The sequence below is a fragment of the Eleutherodactylus coqui genome, chromosome 12 (assembly GCF_035609145.1).
Source record: "Eleutherodactylus coqui strain aEleCoq1 chromosome 12, aEleCoq1.hap1, whole genome shotgun sequence".
NCBI classification, from domain to species: Eukaryota; Metazoa; Chordata; class Amphibia; order Anura; family Eleutherodactylidae; genus Eleutherodactylus; species Eleutherodactylus coqui.
This window is the reverse complement of record NC_089848.1, coordinates 79,630,176-79,654,824: the sequence shown is the minus strand read 5'-3', so window position 1 is coordinate 79,654,824 and position 24,649 is coordinate 79,630,176. Positions and strand designations below refer to the sequence as shown.

The following is a 24,649-nucleotide window of genomic DNA, read 5'->3' as shown; positions in this document are numbered from 1 at the left end:
AAGAACCGGAGTGATGTTCTCTTGTGAAGGCCTCTTCATACTGTTGCCCACGTCCTCTCCAGACCAACCTACGACTATCGCTACATTGCATTTTAATATTCAGTGTATGAGTCAAATAACTATGAATTTGTGACTTCATATCCAACTTCTCTTCTGTTTACTTCCCCGCATGCACTGTCTGGTTGTACCATAGATATTAAATTCTAGGTTGAATCCTCCCAAATTCGATAGGATCTGCAGACAGAAGTCCAATGTCTGTGACCAGTTTATGATCTTTGAAGGTTCTTTGCAATACTTTTCAGGTCACCAGCAGAAGAGCCGAGTTGACTTATAGACTTTAATTTCCATTCTCTTGGGAATTGGCCAAGTTCTTGGAACGGAACCTGTGCTCTTACTTTTTAACACAACCGGATTTCCATCGTTTCTTCCCTCCATTAAAATCTTGACCTTCTCATTTCTGTATAACTTATATGCATCTTTTATTATAAAGGTGACCCATGTATTGGTTGAGTGGTTGGATGATGATCATTACTTATATTTTGATCTATGGTTGCACGTATTAATGAATTATCATAAGTGCCTTCCATACTCAAGCTAAAAATATTGCCCATGGACGGAAAAAAACTTAGAGGTTTTCTCATTAAAGACATTTATTCCATCCCTAGGACACAGGAAAATGTCTGATCACTGGTGATCTATATACTGGTACTCCCAGCAATCCTAAAACAGGCCCACCCATGTGAATGGATCGGACCACCACTCCATTCACTTCTACGGGACAGGTGGAGATCGATGTATTCGGCAATCTCCCGCCATCCCATAAAAGTGAAAAAAAAAAAGTTTCCCCCAGAGGTCTTACATGACATCATAGGGGACATAGATAGTAAAAAAACATAATTACATACTTAAGTAAAACAAAATTACCGATTAAAACAACAATATATACATAAGAAAGAAAATAACCCAAAGCTGACGCCAACCAAAACCGTTGCTATATGCGCCCTCTAATCCAAAACCATACATATTATATATCGAAATGTCCGAAACAAAATTATGAACCCATTCCTATACTTTTTTAGTGTAACTATACTAATTTTAAAAAATTACTAGAAATCCTTTTTTTTTTTAGCTTTTTACCCCAATAAAATTAAAAAATGGAAAAAAGCCAGTGAAAAAGATATTAAAAAATAGCCCTATATGTCACGGGGGAAAAAACGAACGGAAAATAATTTTGATAAAAAAATTAGGGCACTAAGACCGCCACATGGGTAAAATCCCTAAAAAGTGTCTGGTCCTTTAAGGGGCCAAAACTGATGTAGAATTAAAATAGCTGCAAATAGTATATCGAAAAAAGATATAACCCTTCAATAAACAATAAATCCCTTTATTTGTTGAGACCAGAATATGCCTTTAACACGATCTCCCTTTTTTATTTTTAAACCAGTGACTGTATTAGGTTGCAACAGCCGGCCAGAAGTTAATGCAGGAGAGGGAGGGGGGAGCAGGATCCCTTCAGGTCCTGAAAGGGAGGGAGATGAACCTGCTACTCCTTTGTGTATCCATGCAGTTTACAGCCGGAGACCCTAATCCTGTGCACCTCCACCACGTTCCTATGTGTACTCAAGCATGCACCCCGCCTGACCCCCACTACCTACACCCTTGCCCCATAGTATGGGCTGGCTCTATGCTATGTACGCCCTTAGTTCTCAGCTGTCTACAGGAGGCTATATGTTTACATTGCATAGATAGTGCTCATTTCTGTATCATATCAGCTTTAGGGTTCTGTGATAAGAAATTTTGGGAGCCAGCCCTGTACCCCGACTCAGTACTTGTATCACATTGTTATTCGCTGCAAATGTAATTGGCGCCTTTGTATTAATAATAACACAAAACATGTTGCACACACTTGGTAATTGCAGTTTCTATTTCCTGGCTCTGATGCCAGTATGCAGAGAGTCGCTGGGCTATGGCGGAGGTGCCAGGCTCCACGCTGCACCCGTCCATAAATCTGAATTATTTTGCTATAAAATCTGAAGACTTCATTAGATAATAAGTGTCCCCTCTCCAGCGCCTTCTGTGACCTCAAATTCTGCTAATCTCTTTCGGCCGCTATTAAATAACGTTACAAGTGATTCTTCTACCATATTTCAGGATGGTTGTGGAGAAGCAGATTCTATTAGGCAATTAGATTATCGGCAGTACTTGAGGCCAGGGGTGTGCGCAGAAATCATAGCGCCAAAGTCACAATGATCCCCTCAGGGACATCTCCGCCAAATGTACGGCAGACTGAAAAGATCACTTTTACCTATTATTTCACAACCTCCCTATAATGATTGGGGACGAGGGTTTATAGTGGAGGACATGAAGCAAGAATGACTGACTCTTCACACACCTGCTATACATGATCGGAAACCAAATATTACAAAACTAAGGTCATTTTCACACGGGCGTATTTGTGCATGCAGAGAATAGAACCCATTGATTCTACAGGTGGTCTGTTCTTTAAATACATGTCCATTGTTCTGCCATGGGCTGCTGACTAATAATGCTAACAGCTCTGCCCGTGGAGAACACAAAATGCCCCTCTTATCAGGGAGGACAGCGTTTATCCTGAGCTGTACTCAGCGATGGACGAAGAATGCACGATGGGCACACGTTTACACGCAACGGCTATCGCTCAAAAGCCGTCATTTGGACGAATTTTGAGCGATAATCGTTGCGTGTAAATCAGCCTTAAGTCATCCTAGACAGATATTTGTCCAGCCTTTGTTTGAACACTACCATTGAAATAGAGTCATAGATGATCACTGGTCAACATGATGATCACTGGCCTCCCGGAAAACGGTCAGCATGTGATCAGCTAATTGTTAGGGACTGTAACACCCAAGTCACAGTCAAGATCTCAATTGAAAATTCGGGGGTTAGACTTTTATAACAAGACTGAGGGGGAAGAGAATAAGAAACGTAGTATAAGAGTGCGTTCACATGTAGAGGATTTTGGTGAAGATGCATACTAAAATCTACACCAGTCTGCTGTGAATCTGTGTCAATCTGCACCAATTCTGCTACGTAGGAAAGTACCATTAGGAAAAACTAAGCAAACGTGACAGGGACCTGTCCACACGAATGCAAGGCTATGACTGTTGCCAAAAGGGTGAATACTTTAGCAGCCTATACTTTAGTAGTAAAGCATTGTGTAGATCCAGTGCAGAATTTGTCTTCACTTTGATATTGAAGTCTTTTCTGTCAATCAATGTCAAAAATGCCAGATTGCACCCAGTGTGATTCAGTGTTGTCCAGGGCGGGAATACTTTAAGATGCACACGATTCTATAGAAAAGAGACAAGAGATCTGTATATCCAATGACCTGTGAAGTTTTGATGCTCAAATACTACATTTTTAAGGTCCTATTGGTTAAGATTTATTATTCAACCCGCTTTTTTTCCTTTTTTTAACATTGAGGTTGATACAGGGATCCATTATATAGTGCAAGTGCGCGGCCAGAGGACATAATCACTTTCACTTTTCGGGCTTCTGGGCGCTCACATTTCTTCCTATGTTTTGCACTTGCTGGCCCTCTATGTAAAATGGATCTGCAGCATACCAGTAAATGTATAATAGCTTTAATAATTATTGATCTGATTCCAGAATCGTTGGGCTGCCAGGAAAGGCATCTAGAGATAAAACTCAACCCCTTCCCCGCCATTCCCTCCTGAGTTGAACTGCTGACATGTCTTGTGATATTAGCATTTCCATTTGGTGACCTGATCATGTTCTGCATTGAACTCCCATCACCAACCAATTTCTGTTCCTGACCATTCTGCTGTGTAAAGTCTCTGAAGACCTTTTGCTGCCTTCTGTAACAGTTTGAGCATGCTTGTGGCTCCCTCACCACAGAAAACTACCTGCTGTGGTATGCTAGAATTGTGGGGACCCAGACCTGTCACTACTAAATGTTATTCCAGTTCTGGAAAAAAAGTGGTTTTACATGTTATGATGGTTTAATATCATTTTTCTCTTCTATGGTTTAATATCTTTTAATATCCTTTTATATATAGGCTGAAGTGATGTACATATTGGAGTTGGTGGCTGGAGGAGTCATAGAGCTTAGCTCAGAGGGATAGACTAGCCCTATAATTCAGCATTACCTAGTATCTATCCAGTGTATTAGTCTAGCCCACTGGTGGCAAACCTATGGCACATGTGCTAGAGGCGGCACACAGAGCCCTCCCGGCTGGCATGCGCGGCTGACAGCGGCTTACCGTGGTAGTGATTACTGGCTGGGGTGCCGCAGCTCCCCGGCCAGTAATCACGCAGCGGTGATCTCTGGCGTCAGTGTGCACCCGGGATCCTTCATCCCTGAGCTCTCTCCTTCATAGTTCTGCAGGAGAGGACAAGGGAGGAAACGTTCCGGGCTCACACACTACTGTCAGTGTGCAGCCAGGATCAGTGCGCTGACTACAAGGAGGAGGTAAGTAAATGGGTTGGGGGAAATACTACTGGGACTACTGAAGGGGTTAACATTACTACTGGTGCTACTGAGAGCGGTTTATATTACTATTGAGAGGGGTTAATAAACTGGGGCTGCTGAGGTTATTATTATTAGGGCTACTGTGGGGTTATTATTACTTGGGCTACTGAGGGAGTTAATATTACTACTGGGGCTACTGAGGCAGTTAATATTACTACTGGGGGTACTGTGGGGTTAATATTATGATTGAGGGCCACTGTGGGGGTCACTATTACTACTGAGGCCACTGTGGGGGGTCACTGTTACTACTGGGACTGATATAAGGGACACTATTACTACTGAGGCCACTGAGGGGGACACTATTAGTACTAAAGCCACTCTGCATGTGGCAGCATACCTCAAGCTGACTCAGGATATGTTTACACATGGTGGAAATGCTGCGGAATGTCCACAGCATAAATTTCTGTAGCAAATTCCGCATTAAAAAACCTGTCAAAATCTGCACTATTGCTATGGATTTTGACAAGAAATTAGTTGCGTACCTGCAGCTGATTTCATACTATGCAGCTCTCCCCTCACCACCTCCGAAGCCTTCGCACTGTCGGCGCTCCCCAGCGACTTGGTCAGGTGTGGTGTTGCTGGTCAGGTGAGGCAACTACAGGCCACTGAGAACCAGAAGCCGGGGAGCGCTGACAGTGGGAAGCCTAAGGAGGAAATGAGGGGGAGCGGCACATAGTATGAAATCAGCTGCAGGTACGCAACTGATTTCCAGTCAAAAACAGCACCAATGGTACTCCAGCTAGGAAAAAAAAAACAGGGTGTTCCTCCCTGTGTATTTGGAAACGGCCCTGTGATTTTTATAATGGAGGTAAAAATCATACGTCGCAATAAGCCCCGCCCCCTGACATATTGGCACTTTGCTATAAATAAGTGAATTTTGAGTGGCAGTTTGGGCACTCAGTCTCTAAAAGGTTCGCCATCACTGGTCTAGCTTCTCAGTTTGATGCTGCTGGGAGGAATCCAAAAGTTTGGTAAAGTTACTGTTCAGTTCCAGAAGCTTGAGAAAGGAGAGCACATAAGGTGTAGCAACAAATGCAGACAGCTGGTCAGGGGAGAAATCATTTCCATCCTTATTTCTGAGGAAGGAGCAAGGTGCCAGATAGAACCTTGTGGAAATTGTCCCAAGGCCCCAGTGAAAAACGTAAATAAGCATTATCGAACTTTGTTGTAGACAATGGTATCTCTAAGGTGACCAGATGTTTCCAGGGTTAAAGTGGGACAGAGGGGTGTGGTCAGGGGCGGGGCTTATCACAACATGTGATTTTACCTTAGTCGTTATAAAGTACAGGCCCGGTTCAAAAAAGACAGGGGGTAAATTCCGCAGCATTTCTGCATCCAAAAAACAATTAAAATACATACCATTGCTGCGGATTTTGACTGGAAATCAACCGCATATCCGCAGCCGATTTCATACTACTAGATTGACGCTACGCAAACGTAGAAAGGTTGGAAAAACAGTTGTAAACTTTTTTTGCCGTCCATAAGATTTTTCCTCTGCCAGTGATTTGTTGTTCGCTCATGTGAGCAGACATGTGGATGCTGCATGGGTTTGAATTGGTGCTGAATGCCGCAGATCGTCTGCGCGGAGACTATCGTGGATTACACAATCCAAAAATGGTCGTGTACAGATGGGCTCTTTGTCTATCTATCTCTGTCTGTCTCTTTCTCTCTGTTTTTCTGTGTCTCTCAATATATCTTTGTCTCTCCCTCCTGACTGCCTCTGTCTCTCCTCACTGCTTGCCATATGTGTGAGTCACTGTGTCTCTTCTCCCCTCATATTCAGCTTCACTCTTTGCCTATTCTCCCCCATGCAGCTACACTAACTGTCATCTGTCTCTCTCTCTCTCCCCCCCATTGCAGCTGCACTGATTGTCATCTCTCCACCCCCCTCCCCTTCCCGTTAAGCTTCTCATCTGTCTTTTTTTTTTAGAAAAATGTAGTTACTAGACAAAAAGTACAACAAAGCAAACACAGAATGCTCACCTACTGCGCCTTTATGTTCCAACACCCCATGCTCCCCCTTTTTGTTTCACTGCCCCCTTGAAAAGTAAAAACGCCCAACAGGGGGCAATAACGCCCAATTTGAGAACCACTGACCTAAAGCATTGGATTCCAATGCATTTGTACAGATGAGCGATTTTCCGGTGCGTAAAATCGGACAGCCAGAAAAGATACCGCACACGGTGTGCATTCCAGCCGGCCCCTTTTACACAACACCGGAGAAGATAGAACTTGTCCTATCTTTTGCTGAAATAAGTGGGCCATTCACATAGACTCCTATGGGAACCTATAATTCCCGTCAGAAAAGGGAAGGAGCTTAGCAGCGGCTGGCATTGCTAAAGTTCTTCCCCCTTCCTTTGTCAGCAGTTCCAATAGACTGGGGAGCGAGTTTAGCACGACTAGCTCTGCTAAACTCCTGTCTTGTCCCACCTCCTCCCCTTGCCAGCAACAGGCAAGGGGCGAAGAGGAAGTTTAGCAGAGCTGAACTCTCTCCCCTCGGCCAACGGTATTCCGGATTGCAGTGTATATACGTCGCAGCCCGGTAGTCTGAATGAGCAAAAAAACGGGAGATGCAGCCGCGACGTGGTCGCAACTGCCTCTCGTTCATGCAATTTTTGGCCACGATGCAAGCGGCCCAAAAATTGCAGCGCCCGTGTGAAAGAGGCCTTACTTATCATCACCATAGCATCTACAGCGTGAGTCACAAAAAAGTAGCCTGGCACCCCACTAGTATATAATAGTGAAGAGGAGTGCTGAGCTGCGCAAGTGGAGACAATGAAGAGCCAAGAAAGTGAAGAACAGCTTGACCATTAAAAGAAAATATCCTAATTTCCAGGAGGAAATGGACAATGAGGAGTCAGAATTAACACTGATAACCAATATATTTCTTACTTATTGACTTATTAGAATCTCAGGATAGCAATTTAGCACCAATGAATATACAAATATGAAAGAACCAGCATACATGAATGTTCATGGATCTCCAGTTGTGGACTCCCAATACTATGTTACTATCCTTTGGTAAATCTAACCTGCCTTTATTATTTTCAGTGTTTGCGGGGTTTTTTAGCTGTGCTCCATAACGTTATCACGGACTCCAGCCGAGCTACATGGTCTATTGGAGTTTGAGGTAGTCTGAAATTTCATCACATGATCAGGAAGTTGCTCTGTCCCACAAACTTTATACTGCAGCTCTGTCTGTTCTGATTGGCTGCCGAGCACAAGCAGAAGGGCGGAGTATAGAGGGTGAGCTGATAGCCATTATGGCAGGAGTAGAATGGTTATAAACTACTGTCCTCTAAATGTCCCAGTGATAGACTGAAGATATCAAGGAACTAACTGCCACATATAGACTAAGGGCAATGATCAGATATGCAAAACGGGTAGATCAATGTTTTTTTAGAGGCTGGGACTGGAAGGCTGGGGCTGGCCTTCGTCTTTGGCTGTTTGGGTTAAACTCCGATGCGGTGGAAGATGCAGATGCTGGTTCTGCAGAACCCGCTGGAGACGATGATGCACAGTCAAACATGGCAGCTGTCACTAGCATTGGGTTTGGGTTTGTTTGGGTTGCAGGGTGTTTGGGTGACGATACAGGAGATGAAGCAGGTGATGCCATAGGACTTATAGTCGGAGCTGGTCGTAGGGCGTTTATGGCTTGCACAATAGACCCGTAGAACTGTTTGGTATCACTGATATAGTTCTGGAACATGTGATTGAAGTGTGCTTGGTTCATGTGTATCTGCTGCACATGGGCATTTAACTCTCGCACCTCTGAAGCCAGACCCTCCAGCTGCAGCACTATTCTAGCATTTCCATCCACTACATTTTCTCGTAACTTGTGCAGTTCTACATTGTTGGCTTGTGTCAGATGCTGGAGGCTTTGGTTATGTTCTTCTTGAAGTTGCCAATGATGTTGGTCAGTGACTGATGTCTCGGGGCCATTTGTGATGTCTAAAGGGGAAGGTAAATTGCCCTCAGATGGCGGTTCAGCGACATTTATTGTCTCATTGGGAACAGGGACTGCCGGGGTACAAGGGGCTTCGTCTTCCGACCATTCACTGATCAGGTGGATGTCCAGCGGAGAGTTCGCCTCATCATAGTCAGAGACCGGCTCACACGACAGGGGTTCAATAATAAGAGCACCTGCAAGGGATGAGGACAGAATGTATTAAATCAATGAAAACTTAACTGAAAATGCAGAATTTACCCCGTTTAATTTGGTGTTTGATCATAGCCGATCCCAAGGGCCAAGTATCTGTTAGATTGGATCTGCAAATATGTAACTTCTCATCAGCATCAGCTGCTTTTTGTCTCCGCTCCATCAGGACACCGTTATGATCAATGACTCCAGCTCAGCTGCATTGCTTGTTGGGGTCTGCGGTGATCTGAACTCCACCCACTGTCCTATTATATCAGTTCATTATAAGGAATATAGCAACACTTCAGTACTGCACTATGTAGTAATTAGTCAAGGGAGGCCACATTTTAAGAACCCTTTCTTTGAAGCGGTGATCAATTCATTTTCATACTATGCAGTAGGTGGGTGAACCCAACTGCAGATATTTTATTCCCTGCAGCACCTCCACAGGTGAGCTGAGGCTTTGCACAGTCCTCATTGAAACCAGTGGGCTGTCCCTATAATGGACCTGCTGAGTTCTGCAAGTAGCTCTGGAGGCTCATTTGCATGCAAATGAAGCTGCTAAAGTGCTAATAGGCATAAGTCACCATTAGTACTTTATGCAAAACGATTGCTAATCTTTCAATCGCTTGAAAGATTATCTTTGTGTGTAAATTGGCCTTTAGCTCTAAATGTGGCAGTGAACTGTTTAACCCCCTTCCCACATCCCATCAGCACCCCCTGCAATGAGATTAGGAGGTGCTGATTGTCTAACATGGCAGTCCGAAGTCTAATGAAGGCCCTTAGGACTGCCATCCATAGATACCTATCAAGCCCTTACTGTGGTAGGATAGCATAGGCATTAATTAAAAAAAAAAAACTACAAGTCTCCTGAGAGACTTAAATAAATGTGTAAAAAAAATTTGATAAAAGTTTTAAGAGTAAAAAAAAACCCTTTCCTATTTTTTTCCCATAAAAATCTAAATTAAAAAAAACAAACACACATTTGGTATCGCTGTGTACGTCTGAACTTTTGAAATAGTCTGAACTTTTAAAATATCACAATATTTATCCCACGAAAGGCCATAAAAAAAAGCGTATGAAATGCTATAGTTTTTCTTATCTCAGCTCCCCCCAAGAATTGAATAAAAAGTAAACGAAAAGTTACGTTTCACAAAATAGCACTAATAAAAACTACAGCTCACCCCGCTAAAAAGACAAGCCCTCACACAGCCCAATCCACAAAAAAATAGTTCTAGTTTTCAAAATATGGTGATATAAAGCAATTTTTGTTTACAAAAAATTATTACATTTTTTAAAATTACAAAATGTATATTTTTTATCATTGTGTTTGTACTGATTATAGAGCAAGCTTCATACGTCTTTTTCACTGTACTGTGAAAAATGACACCCCATCCCCCTGAAAAAAAAATGACAATTGCATTTTTTAATTTCTCTTCACTTAAAACATGTTTAAAGTTTTTCCGTACATTGTATGGTACATTAAATAGTACCATTAAAAAATACAATTTGTCCTGAAAAAACAACATTGACATACGGTTATGTCAATGGAAACATAAAACAGTTATGGCTCCTAGAAGGCGGGGACTGAAAAAATGAAGATTTGACAACTCTCTGGGCCTGAAGGGGTTAAATACCGTATTTTCCGGACTATAAGGCGCACCGGATTATAAGGCGCACTTTCTATGAGCGCATTATAAGCAATCTTGTTTCATATATAAGGCGCACTGGATTATAAGGCCCAGCACATTAGTGCTGTGCAGGGGCCGGAGAGGCTTCTATCAAGCCTGATAGAAGCCTGTCCGGTCAGATCGCGGTTGCTAGGCAGCCAGGGGCCTTCTGAAAGGCCCTAGGGCTGTCTATGCAGAGCGCCTAGCAAGTCGTGCGCTAGATGGGCACTCTGCATAGACAGCCCTGGGGCCTTTCAGGAGGTCCCCGGCTGCCTAGCAACCGCACAGCGTCCCGCGATCTCATCGTGGGACGCTGTACGGGCCCCCTGAACATCGGTTGCAGGCTGTTCTTACAGCGGGCACCCGGCGGCAGCAGTTCTGATGAGCCGCGCCGCTCGTTAGAACTGTTAACACTTTAAATACCGCTGTCAGAGCGGTATTTAAAGTGTTAACAGTTCTGACAAGCGGCGCGGCTCGTCGGAACTGCTGCCGCCGGGTGCCCGCTGTAAGAACAGCCGGCACCCGACGTTGTATGGAGCAGGATCCACCCGCGATCCCCTCCATACTACTACTTGTTTGACTTGCGAACAAAACGGACTTGCGAACGGGCTCCCGGAACGGAACCTGTTCGCAAGTCGGGGAGCACCTGTACTGTAAAAACCCAAGTGAAGAATAAATTCATAGGCGCACGGGGGGGGGGGGGGAGGAGCATGGTGTGTGCTGTGGTATGCCGCCCACGATAGAGGTAAAGGATCCTGTATGAACCCCTTTCTTTACTGTCGGGTTCATATATAAGGCGCACCGGATTATAAGGCGCACTTTCTATTTCTGAGAAATTCTCAGCATTTTATGTGCGCCTTATAGTCCGGAAAATACGGTAGCTGTCCGTAATCAAGGAGTTGTGCCATGATTGCAAGTTATTACCTATTCATAGGGTAGGTCAGGAGATAACTTGGAGACCAATGGGGATCCAACCTCTGGGAACTTTTTTTAAATGAGGGCCTGGCATGAACGGCTGGCCTAAACCACATGCGATTCATCCAGTCACACAGTGCGCCTGCTACAGTGTCTTGTGGAGCCACAGTACATGAATCATCCTCCTATTGGCTCTGTCTCTACTTCTCTGATGTGCCACTGGTGGCCCATTGGAACCCCCTGAAACACAATCGCTTAATTTACAGGGGATATATTTATGTTATGCGCTTGGTTCTAGTACTGAATCTATGAACTGAGGTTGGTTCATACTGTATTTATCTTATGAGCTTGGTTCTGGTGCTGTATTTATGTTATGAGCTTGGTTCTGGCACAGTATTTATTCACTGAGCTATTTTGGTGTGGGTATGCTGCTATCTTGCTGCTTCCTGCTCAAGCAGCATAAAGGCAGATAGCATATCAATGCAATATACATAGTTTTTTTCTTATGATGGGGTGGTGCCAAAATAAACTCTGCACAGGGTTCCATCTAACCTTTGGCCATACTGAATTGTTGGCAGCAACAATTGCACATACATGCTGATGCTCTATTCACTTCAGTGGGGCCACCAGAAACAGTTAACAGCTTGAACTTGTCTTTCTTCGGGTGTCCCACTGATGTGCATGGAGTGTCAGCACGCATATGTAACCGCTGTCCACACTTCGAGATGCTGCGGGGCCCTGTTTTCAAGATTGGTGAAGGTTCGGGCACGTACAGGTGGGGATGACTTGCAATTGTGGCACAACTCCATTAAAAAAGGTTTCCATAACTTTAACTGTTGTTTAAATATTGAGCACTTTTATACTGCTTATTGGAGGGATTTCCGACGTCACTCTTGCTGACCAAATGAATGAAAGGGCTTTCACTGCTTAAGTGGTACAGCGCCATACATACAGTTGTGGCTGTACTTGGTACTGCAGCTGAGTCCCATTTGAATGTATAGGACTGTAATGCAGTGGCAGGCATATCCACAATCGGATGTATGGTGCTGTGCCTGTAGAAGCAATGAAGGCTCATTTACCTGGTCAACAAAAGTAACACTGAACCCCCTGTTTCCCCTTAATTCAAATACTGATGGTCTATCCTAAGTAGTCCCAGAAAACATGTTAAAGAATTAAGCAGATACCAGTGGAATAAAGTAAAAAATGTGTGCCACAAGAGGTTCTCACCGGAGGTCTCAATGGTAGGGGCCCAGGATGAGCATTGCTGAGGTGTTGATGATGGAGCAGTGGAATCTGAAAAGAATAAAGTCATTTAATTACTTCTGTAGTGACTACTATTGGAAAGGTTACATTGTGGCAAAGAGGACCTTGCTGTGAGCACTGGGGGAAGAGGGCACTGCTGTGACTATTAGGGAACTAATGTGAGGAGGAGCTATACTGAGGAAGGTGGGACTGCTGTTTGGGGAAGGCACTCTCCTGTGCCAGTAAGTGGAGATGCTTCATGTGCCATGATTGTGAAGCGCTTGCAAATGCTGTAAGGAGGTTCTGCCCCCCCCCCCCCCCCAGTGATGCAGCAGTGTGATACAGTTAGCACCAACCATGGAAAAATAAAAACGTTATGGGACTTTGAATGCAGCGATGTAAAAATAATAATAATTAAAAAAAGTTTTTTTATTGTGCAAAAGTGGAAAAAAAACTAAATTATATTTTTGCTATCGTCATAATCGTACCGACCCGCAGAAAAAAATGTATCATTTATTCTGTATGATTAACGCTGTAAAAAAAACAGTGGCAGAATTCATGTGTTTTCTCTAACTGCTCTCAAAAAATTTTTTTACAATACATTACATGCACCCAAAAATGGTACCAATGAAAACTTCAGTTATGGCTTTTGAAAAGTGGAGATGAAAGTCCCCAAAAAATAGTTGCGTCCTCATGGCCAAAATAGGTCTTGTCCTTAAAGGGATAACGAGGATTGTAAAGGAAATGTACCTGAATACCACATGGAATGTGTTCTAATTCTGTGTGATGCTTTATGCAGCGTTCAAGTACCCCTCCTACAGAGTATAATTATTTAACCATTGCTTTCATTCAGAAAAGTTGGTTTTCTAGAAAAAATCTTGTGTGGTGCAGATTGTTAAGGCAGCAGTATGCAGTCCTAAGCTCTCACTCACGACCTGAAGGTTGCAGGTTCAATCCCCTCGGTCGGTAAAAGAAGTACCCGGCTTGCTAATAAATTACCTGAATAAGTTGGGAATAAGTTGGCGCTATACAAATAACAAGTCCCTTTGCTTTGTCTACTATAGAAAGGGGGCTGTTGTAAGAATATGCAGCTCAATGTGAATAATCGGGGGAAGGAGGGCCTACTGGGAGAGGACATTCCATCTCTATGCTAAATCTAGTACTGAGTATCTAGTATGAACACGTTTACTTGTTATGCCCCTTGTCTCTTTACTTTTTGAACCCCCCTCATGGTTGCACTCACCGGATAGCTCCAGGCTGGAGGGTTTACAAGTGTCCAGTACACGTTGCGCTCCATTCATGGTCGTGGAAATGATCTTCTGCCTTAGTTTTTCTTCCCAGTTATTGAACTTGATCTGCTCTTGAGTTCCTCCCCATCCCATGGCCTGGTGTTCTAGAGCAGCCATCTTGAGTTTCACTGCTCTCTTGCAGTCCCCGTAGCGCTTCTTGCACACCTCAATAGTCCTGTAAGTCATTCCTATACTATTGACTCTGTTAACCACTTCCTGCCAGAGTCGTCTCTTCCTTGAGGCGCTCCCCTTCAATGAGGAGTACCCACAGAGCTCCTTGTAGTAGCAGAGCACGCCCTCTACCAGCACCTGGTTCTCTTCCTCACTGAACCGCTGCCCGCGCTGCCGCTCCTCCTCCATGTAAATTGCACAGTGTCTCTTCAACTTTCGGTCAAATTGCTGCCTGTCCTTGTAAACATGCTGGTGCCAACTACCCCTCTTCTTCCGTCCAAGGTTCCTCCCAATCGGCCTTGATAATCCAGTACACCCGGATCTGAGGGTCTCTCTCCCAAGCTCCCCGTAAGCCGCTTCCTCTGGTTTTGCAGGTGCTTTCTCCCTATTATATTGTTTACAGTTTTCTGTCTCCTGGTACACGGCTTCACCCTCCACGCCCGCTGTATATAGGGAAATGTCCATAGGAGATGTGCGGAAAATATAGAGGAAAAGCAAAGAAAGAAAAACACAAAAAAAAAACACTTTATCAGATTCAATAAATACAGCAAACCAATATAGCTGCCATTACTGCTCCCACGGGGCTGGTCACCCAACTTTCCAAATTCCAGAATGGTAAATATTCCAAACTTCTGTATACAAGGACTGGGAAATGTAAACAGAGCATTGCTGGGCCTCGGTGTGTAGACATTGTGCACTTTTTATTTTAAAAAATCCCGCCCCTAGAAGAAATTGTCATTTTGCTGCAAAACTCAGCATGCAGTTATATCTCAGACAGATATGCAAATGATGAGAGTTGTGGTGTGATTTGATGAATTAGCTTGCCACCTGGGGCCCTAAAAGTGGTGTCACCCAAACTAGAGATAATACAACAGGGTACTAGAGCCTCCATGCCCGCTGTATCACATCTTGTATCCAAGCTAGAAGCGGTACAACCGGGTACTAGAACCTCCATGCCCACTGTATCACATCTTGTATCCAAGCTAGAGGCGGTACAACAAGATACTAGAGCCTCCATCATCACCCGTATCACATCTTGTATCCAAGCTAGAGGCGGTACAACAGGGTACTAGAGCCTCCATGCCCGCTGTATCACATTTTGTATCCAAACTAGAGGCGGTACAATAGGGTACTAGAGCCTCCATGCTCACCCGTATCACATCTTGTATCCAAGCTAGAGGCGGTACAACAGGGTACTAGAGCCTCCATGCTGCTGTATCATATCTCGTATCCAGAATAGATACTATTAGAAGTGTATTTATTCTGGTCCCGCCTCTACATGGGCGCCAGTTATTCTCCTGCCTGAGGTGTTTGGTGAGGCAGCAGATTCCTGTCAGATAAGTACATTTGGTTATTTGTTCTATGTGGGGCTTATTCACTTCTATCTTATACTGTGTTTTATACACTGCAGTTTCCTTCTGCATTAAACATCTTTATCATCCCATCTAAGGACAGACTAGTCCCCTAGGTTTCTGATGTGGGGCCGTCCCTGTCGGGGCAGTTGCTCTGTTTCTAGTCAGCATCTGCCACACCAACGTTGGTTAAGGATAGCGTTCCCATGCCTGTATTTCTGTTAGCGTTATTTGCCCTATTTTGTGTTCTCCACATTTTGGTGATGTTATATATGTCTATTTTTGTCCATTGCAGACGAGAATTAAGTCTTGGTCTGATGTATTGGTAGCGTCCGTGGAGGGAGTCATTCTTGCATATTTCTGCTCCGTTAGAGGAACACGAAAATGTAAAGCCCTTTGAGTCACAAGACAGAAACAAACACCACTGAATGTACCCCAATGACTTTCGTGGGCAAAGTTCGGCTTTTGTTGGGCCTCCAGCATTTTCCAGGATAAGTCTTGGATCTTAACAGAAATCTGCCAAAGGGGCCAAGAGCAGAACCTCCAACACAGATGTGAACAAGCCCAGACGTAAGTAGAACTTCAGCATAAAGTTTTAACAACTTACAGTTTTCCAGCTCTCTGCTTGCTGTTATGAATGGTTTTCAGCCACTGCACAATATTAGGTTGGTATAGGGCTAGTATTTTGTCCTTGAAGCCATCAATATAGAAGTAGAACATGAGGGGCACGTACATACCGGTAGTCTATTAAGACCAATGGATGTAGTGTCAATACGACAGCTCCCTCTACTGTACCAGGCAAAGTATTTTAAGAGACTGTGTATCCAATAGTGAGGATGTGAAGGACTCGGACATTGTGTACTTCACGATGATACATTGCTCCAGCAGCAGCAGCTCTGGAGAGGACGGGAACCAGCATATAGTTATTGTCCAAGTGATGACGCCAGAGCACTCACCTGGACAGTAGAAAGAAGACTCCTCATTTTTCTCCTGGGGCTCAGTCTTCTCTGTCCTCCACACCTTCTCAGGCTTAATCTTCGGTTCCTCTGGAGGTGGCTTCTTCCCTGCAAGAAATAGGAGGCATAGGGAGGATTATAAAACAGATCAGTCCTTCTCCTCTATATTACAGATCAGTCCCTTTTCCTCTATATTACAGATCAGTCCCTTTATAATACAGGTCAGTCATTCTCCCTCTATATTACAGATTAGTCCTATTCCCTCTATATTACAGGTCAGTGTCTATATTATAAATCAGAACACACACACACCACTCTATATTACAGATCAGTCCCTCTCCCTCTATATTACAGATTAGTCCCTCCACCTCTATATATTACAAGTCAGTCCATCCACCTCTATATATTACAGGTCAGTCCATCCACCTCTATATAATATAGGTCAGTCCATCCACCTCTATATATTACAGGTCAGTCCATCCACCTCTATATATTACAGGTCAGTCCATCCACCTCTATATATTACAGGTCAGTCCATCCACCTCTATATGTTACAGGTCAGTCCATCCACCTCTATATAATATAGGTCAGTCCATCCACCTCTATATATTACAGGTCAGTCCCTCCACCTCTATATTACAGGTCAGTCCCTCCACCTCTATATTACAGGTCAGTCCCTCCACCTCTGTATTACAGAGCACTCCCTCCACCTCTGTATTACAGGTCAGTCCCTCCACCTCTGTATTACAGGTCAGTCCCTCCACCTCTGTATTACAGGTCAGTCCCTCCACCTCTATATTACAGGTCAGTCCCTCCACCTCTATATTACAGATCAGTCCCTCTCCCTCTATATTACAGGTCAGTCCATCCACCTCTATATATTACAGGTCAGTCCCTCCACCTCTGTATTACAGGTCAGTCCCTCCACCTCTGTATTACAGGTCAGTCCCTCCACCTCTATATTACAGGTCAGTCTCTCCACCTCTGTATTACAGGTCAGTCCCTCCACCTCTGTATTACATAGCACTCCCTCCACCTCTGTATATTACAGATCAGTCCCTCCACCTCTATATCCCAGATCAGTCCCTCCACCTCTATATCCCAGATTAGTCCCTCCACCTCCATATCACAGATCAGTCCCTCCACCTCCATATGACAGATCAGTCCCTCCACCTCTATATATTACAGGTCAGTCCCTCCACCTCTATATATTACAGGTCAGTCCCTCCACCTCTATATATCACAGATCAGTCCCTCCACCTCTATATATTACAGGTCAGTCCCTCCACCTCTATTTCAAAGATCAGTCCCTCCGCCCCTAAATATTACAGTTCAGTCCCTCACCTTCTACATTAGGGATCAGTCACTCACCTTCTCTATTAGTTGGTGGGTCGTCCTCTATCTTTATCTCAATCCTCTCTAGTACGACCTCTGGGAATCCTATAAGATGAGAACAGCGGTTGTAATGATTCCGGGTCTACAACAGATGTAGCAGAGCTGAATGTCATTTAAATGTTAGAAGCTGCTGTATTCATTGTGATAAGTGGGAGATCAGATAATAAGTTTACCTGAAGTCCTACGAGATACAACAGATCATATTCTGCGCTGTGCCGAATAACATCTGTATGCGTCTGAAGCTCGCACTACATGCAGAAACACAAACAGGAATTGGCGCTACATCCCGTGACTCACGTAACAGGTTGGGGTCCATGCTGATGAACGCCTGGGCTTCTCTGATGCTGTTGAGATACAGGTGCTTCGGCGATAACATCTGCATGATGGCTGCTTCCCTGAAACAGAGAATATACATCGTACCTACAATAATAAGTGGCCCTGAGAATCAGTTCTGCCCATAGGGGTAACCTTCAGGGGCCACAGAGAGAAGGAGCAGGTGTCACTATCACGCTCCCCCATGGGTAGAGTGATCACACCTTAATAGAAAGGCAGACAAAGAAATAAACCTGCAAGATTCCAGGGTCAGTCCTTCTGTCCTGTAGGCCCCTCCCCTATGATCAGTCAGAAGAGGCCCATGGGAAAAGGTATAAAGTACACCTCCTATGTTATGTACAGTTACAATCAAAAAATTATTCACCCCCATTGAAAATTTAGTTTATTCACCAAATTTACAAACTTTCAACTATTTGCAAAAAAGCTAGCCATCAGAAACTAGAGTTAATGGTGGAATAAGTCGCAGTACAGAGGAGGTCCTGAACACCCTGGCCTAAAAAGCAGAGCAGCGAGTGACCTACTAACCGAAATCAATAGATAGGGCGAAGGAGAAGACCTTCGACAGCCACAGTGCTAGGGGAAGACGAACAAGGAGGTATAGTGCAGTATTTTGGAGCTCCGGCTCAGCATTGCCGACCTCCTGTGGGATCCAAGATGGTGCCGCCTCCATGAATGGGAGCATTTGGGAGCACATTGAGCAGATCCACTGCAGACACCGGCAGCCGCGACAGGAGATCCTCTCAACACATAAACAGGGCTGATCGCGGGGAATGCGGAGGCCCTACATCAGGAGTCCCCAGTGGGAGATATGGAGGCGCAGATAAAGTCGTCTGATCGGGCGCTGAACAGACAGAAGGAGCAACGTGGTGAGTCAGATGAGCCCCTCCACACTCACATCTAACACAGAGAGGCACAGAGATCAGGAGGGACCCCATATTAGAAATCCCATAATAAATAAAATAAATCTTGTTATTTGTATAGCGCCATCTTATTCCACAGTGCTCTTGAGTAATTTTTATTTATTACTCCCCACCCCACCAAGCTGGGTACTCATTTTACTGACCTTGGAAGGATGGAAGGCTGAGTAAACCTTGAGCCGGCTACCTGAACCATACAGGTACAGGGGCAAGATAGGAGAGAGATGGGGGATAGAGAAGACTAAGGTCTCGGCGAACTGTTGTATGTGGACAGTTTGGAGGTTCCTGTAGGTGCGATAGTTGGGAGGGTCTGGGGAGATGCTAGGAAGCTTGATAAGGAAGGAGAGGAGGTTGTGATCAGGTTGATTGCTCAGTGTGGGCCTATATATGGGACATTATTATTGAGTGTGAGCCTATGTGGAGCACTATTACTAAGGAGGGCACTATGTGAGGCGTTATTACTCAGTAGGGGCCTATTGGGGCATTATTACTCACTGGGAACCTATATGAAGTACTATTACTGAATGAGGGCCTGTGTGGTACATTATAACTGAGTGGGTGCCTATATAGGGAATTATCACTAAGTGGCTTTCTGTGAGGATCATAATTGAGTGGGAGCCTATATGGAGCACTGTTACTGAGTTGGGGCCTGTGAGGGGCATCATTAATGGTCGGAGCCTGTGAGGGAGATTACTACTACTGAGTAGGGGCCCTTTTACTGTGTGTGGGACATGAAAAATGGCACTTAATAAGTGTTGCCTACAGGTAGTATAAAAAGGGGGATACTATTATTGTATGGGTCACCTCAGGTGGCATTACTACTATCTGGGGCACTATGGATAAGAAGATTATGTGGAAGTTTGTAAAACAAAACTGAGGAGTTAGAGATGACTGTGTGTCAAATTTTGCAGAGATAAGTTAGAAGTCATCATGGCGGTCTGGGCTGGATGAAGAAAAAGGGAAAGTGAACAACTCCAGCTAGAGGAGATGTCGCATGTCTCCACTGGATATAACTGTACTGTAATCATTTATACGTTCTGTAAAGTGTCTTTAAAGATCTACTATTTACTGCTATATGGTCGCGCTATGGGTGGGGGTGGTTGGGTTAAAATTGGTCTTTGTATAGTTTTTTTTTTAGTAACACTATGGTGGCATTATGTGGTCACAATCTGAGGGTATTATTGTCTCTCATATAGTGTTAATATTGCTAATATAGATTTTTGTAGTGGTCTTAATTCAGTGACAGTATGTTGGTATTAGTCACTATGTGGTGGTAATATGTGATCATGGTGTGACGGTATTATTTGGCCCTTATAGTGTTATTATTTGTAATGTTGACCTTGACATGGTGGTTTTGTTAAGTGTCAATATAGAGGTAAGTATACAGGCCATGAGCATTGCAGTGACATTGTGTGTGTGGTTTATTTTTAACCCATTAACAGGGCTAAATCCATGTGCGTATTAGTGGCAGAGTAGCCACAGATTTCTGCTGCATTTCTATAACAGATTAAATACGGAACATACCCTTAGGGTACATTCACACATCGCAGATTTTGGTGTGTTTCTGCAGCAAAAACTGCATCAAGACCTGTACCGTTGATGCAGATTTATATGCGGATCTACAGCAGATCCCTCTGAATTGAAGAGATGAATTCTGCTGTGGATCCATGTCAACAATCAGCAGCAAATCTGCTATATATAAACACTAGCTGATATACCCGGCTTCGCTCGAGTTAATTTGGTACTGGTGTTTATCTGGTGTTCACACGGAAAATCTTATGAAGTCGTGGTTACTTTAGAGATACCGGGAAAAAAATATGTTCACCATTTTGCATAGTTCTCTGCGTTACCCAGGAAACACCACGTGGAGGTAACCATGCGACGTTTCCTTCATATAAAATGACATCAGGAAGTGAGCGAATTAGATTTCATATGTAAAATTTGGACGCTAATTTTTTTGTGCATAGAATTGAATAATCGAGTTGGGACCCATTAGCTTTTCCTATTTATGACATAATCAATGCTCGTGCCAAATTTCACGTTTCTATGACACCGGAAAGTGAGAAAATTACATTCCGTACATAAAATATGGACGCTAATTCTTTTGCGCATAGAATTGAATAATCGAGTTGGGACCCATTAGCTTTTCCTATTTATGACATAATCAATGCTCCTGCCAAATTTCACGCTTCTATGACACCGGAAAGTGAGAAAATTACATTCCGTACATAAAATTTGGATGCTAATTCTTTTGCGCATAGAATTGAATAATTGAGTTGGGAGCCATTAGCTTTTCCTATTTATGACATAATCAATGCTCCTGCCAAATTTCGAATTTCTATGACACCGGGAAGTGAGAGAATTAGATTCCGTACGTAAAATTTGGACGCTAATTCTTTTGCGCATAGAATTGAATAATCGAGTTGGGACCCATTAGCTTTTCCTATTTATGACATATTCAATGCCCGTGCCAAATTTTAAGTTTCTATGACATTGGGAAGTGAGAGATTTAGATTATGTACGTTAAATTTCGACGCTAATTATTTTGCGCTAGAATTGAATAATCGAGTTGGGACCCAATTACTTTTCCTATTTTGGAGATAATCTATGCTTGTGCCAAAATTCATGTTTCTACGACATCGGGAAGTTGGAGAACTTTTGGCGAGTCAGTCAGTGAGTGAGTCAGTGAGCGCTTTCCTCTTTATATGTATAGATACCCCTAGGGGCAATCATACTGGTATTTTCACACATATGTTGGACTTGCTACGGACATGGGGGGCCCAAATTGTGTGAACAGCCCCGGGCGTATAGTCCACCTAATTCACCACTGAAGGTGCATACTAAACGCTGAAGGTCTTGCCCGAACTCCAAGATGTACAACTTTACTGACTTTGAGGCCTCCTTCACACGGGTGACAAAGTCAAGCAATTTTCACGCGTTGCAACAGTGCTACAAATCACATGTATGTGAAGCCCATACTTTCCTATGGGTTTTTTCCCATTTGCAAGGTTTTTGACATTGCGAGTCAAAAACCTTGTGGGTTTTGCGATATGCATGCGACTTGCGAGGTTTTGTAGTCTATGTTTCCCTATGGAGCCTTCCTCTCCATTGCATTGCATGAAAACGTGGTTTTCATGCAGTGAGATGAAACTTTGACAGTAGGAAATCCTACTGTCAAAGCCCTAAACTAAGCCCTAGCTACAGGAAAAATAAAAAAAAAATAATACGTTACCTAAGAGGCATTGTCATTCTCCGGCGCGGTCTACCCTGAAGCCCCACGGCACTTGCTTGAAGTCTTCTGCCAGGCCTTCATGGATTGGAGGATCAAAATCTCTGCCTCCAGGAAGGGATGGCTGTGATTGGTTGACGAGCTCCGTGGCTCAGCCAGTCAGAGCCAGCACTTGTTGAACCAATCACAGCCTTTAATGAATGAATGAATGAATAGCTGTGATTGGTTCGTCGAGAGCTGGCAATGATTGGCTGAGCCAGGGCGCTTGTGAACCAATAACAGCCAGCCCTTCCTGGAGGCTGTGATTTTGATCCTCCAATCCAGGAAGGGCTAACAGAAGACTGAAGACAAATACGGAGGTGAAGAGGAGACCCGTGACGGAGCTGACAGCACTTCTTACGTGATGTATTATTATTTTTTTTTTTTTTTTACTGCAGCTAGGGCTTATGTTCGGGGTAGGGTTCATATTTCAAGCCCAGCACCGCCACAAAAATCCTCGCAGGTGGTGCTATAAAGTCCTGTGATTTCATAGCGCTACAAAATCGTGGTACAGCAAAGTCAGACTCCTACTGTACACTGATGAAGGGCAAACACCCTGAAACAGCTGTCTGTACATGGAGTCTGGCTTTGCTTTTAATTCCCAGTCATTGTAACAAGGCTTGTATAAAAAGTCTAACTTTGATTTGAAGGAATGCTGCCTTTCAATGGGTGGCACTGTGGAGGATTTATTCCATCTCCCTTATTTGCAAAATCGTGGTATTGCCATGAGAAAAGGCAGCGATATCGTACGGACCACCGATGCGATATCGCTGCAATTTTCCCGCGGTGATATCGTGTCGTCCGTCTGAAGGAGCAGTTGGCTCCCATATGCTGAAATACCATGTAAATAAGCTACAGAAGTTCTGTGGAGCGATGAAACAAAACTAGAACTATGGATCAGCTGGGTGTCTGAAGGAGGAAGAGTAAAGTGTATACACAGAAGCATGGCGGTGGCTCGGTGGCGCTCTGGGGCTTCCTCTGGCACCTGCAGCATGTGAAGGGCAATATGGATTCAATCAGGAAATCCAAGGAGAAAACGTTGTGTCTTCTCTGAGGACGTTTGGGCATCACTGAGACTTCCGCAATGTCCATCAAGGCTTGGTTTTAGAAGAAGTCCTGGAAGCTTATGGAGGGGCATCACAGTCCCCTGACTTGAACACCATAGAAAATGGTGGAATGTGAAGACGTTGGTTGCAGCACACAAACCCAAGAATATGGAGGCCATTGTGAATGAGGAAGGGGCTAGGATTCCTCAGAAGCTGCTGTCTGGCTCTACATCACGTCTGCAGCAGGGCATAACAGCAAAAGGTGCTCTATAGCACCAAAGACACTTGTCATGAAGGGGTTAAATAATTCTGCAACTGCAGTAACCATTAAAAGTAGCAATCTGTGTTGAATGTTGAGAAACCACTTGTTCTGTTAGTTGTGTTGGGATATTTAAATTGTTCTTGTTTGATTATTTTCTTGCAAAGAGCTGAAAGTTTGTAAATTTGGGGAAAAAAATGATAATCTGCAACAGGGGAGAATAATTTTGATTGCAACTGTAGATGAGATAGATACATCGATCCAACTGCTCTGCAGAAATTCACAAATAAGGCAAAAAAAATTATATACCGGGTTTCCCCGAAAATAAGACAGTGTCTTATATTAATTTTTGTTCAAAAAGGTTTAACTTTTTTACATGTATAGCTGCCTGGACACTATTTAAATTGACTTTTTAAATTAACTGTTAGCAGGGCTTAATTTTAGAGTAGGGCTTATATTTCAAGCATCCTCAAAAAGCCTGAAAAATCATTTTGCATCGTCAAAAATTCTGGAAAATCATGCTATGTCTTATTTTCAGGGAAACAGGGTATATATGAAAAGAGCTCAAGCACAAACGAAACATTTGGAGTGATCACTTCCATTCTGCTATGTTCTACAGACCACACAGTTTGGAGCCACTATGGGGGGGTTACACCAATACACTCCCACAAAGGGTTAAAGTATCACTGAAGGGATAATGATAAAATATAACTTTTCATAATTGTAATTAAATATCAGGAACTGATCATAGCTGAAAGGGTTAATAACAGGGGGAGGGGGGTTGCAGTGGAATAGCTTACCTAGTGACAGGAGGGAGGTGGCTGCAGAGAATGTAGAAGGGCTTGCAGATGATGTGTAATGTGGCCCTTAGCTGACTCTTCTGGGGCCCCAATGCACTCGGTTCCCATGCAGACAAGCCTCCTCATCCAGGAACATAAATAGTCGGTTCTCTTCCTGCTGCTGCTGGTGACACAAAGGAAGCGCATAGAGGGGGAGGAGAAGAGGAGGGTGGGGGAGGAGGTCACTCGCAAGGATGCAGAAGCAAGACTGGCCTTTGGGTAAATGGTACCCTGTGCGGAATTTTTATTTTTTAGACCCACAATCATCATACGAAAAAAAAAAAGTTCTAAGGCCGGCTTCACACGGGCGCATGCATATTCCGCGCGA

The 24,649-nt window shown here is 43.9% G+C and overlaps 1 protein-coding gene across 1 annotated transcript; it reads right to left on the bottom strand.

Moving 5' to 3' along the window:
• Nucleotides 1-7,394: 7,394 nt before the first annotated feature.
• On the bottom strand, nt 7,395-24,434 carry LOC136586815 (myb-related transcription factor, partner of profilin-like). Its single transcript, XM_066585051.1, has 7 exons — nt 24,283-24,434; nt 17,957-18,054; nt 17,636-17,704; nt 16,265-16,372; nt 13,740-14,399; nt 12,482-12,547; nt 7,395-8,674 (listed from the first exon to the last, which is right to left on the bottom strand). Exons 2-7 carry the CDS (start codon nt 18,039-18,041, stop codon nt 7,920-7,922), a joined length of 1,743 nt encoding a protein of 580 aa, XP_066441148.1. The 5' UTR covers nt 18,042-18,054; nt 24,283-24,434; the 3' UTR covers nt 7,395-7,919.
• Nucleotides 24,435-24,649: the final 215 nt, after the last annotated feature.

Coding starts and splice junctions, on each gene's coding strand:
- LOC136586815 (XM_066585051.1), bottom strand. CDS start 18,041: ATGCAGATGTTATCGCCGAAGCACCTGTATCTCAACAGCATCAGAGAA. Junction 17,705..17,956: donor CATGGACCCCAACCTGTTAC/GTGAGTCACGGG, acceptor CTCATCTTATAG/GATTCCCAGAGGTCGTACTA. Junction 14,400..16,264: donor GTCTTCTTTCTACTGTCCAG/GTGAGTGCTCTG, acceptor CCCTATATACAG/CGGGCGTGGAGGGTGAAGCC.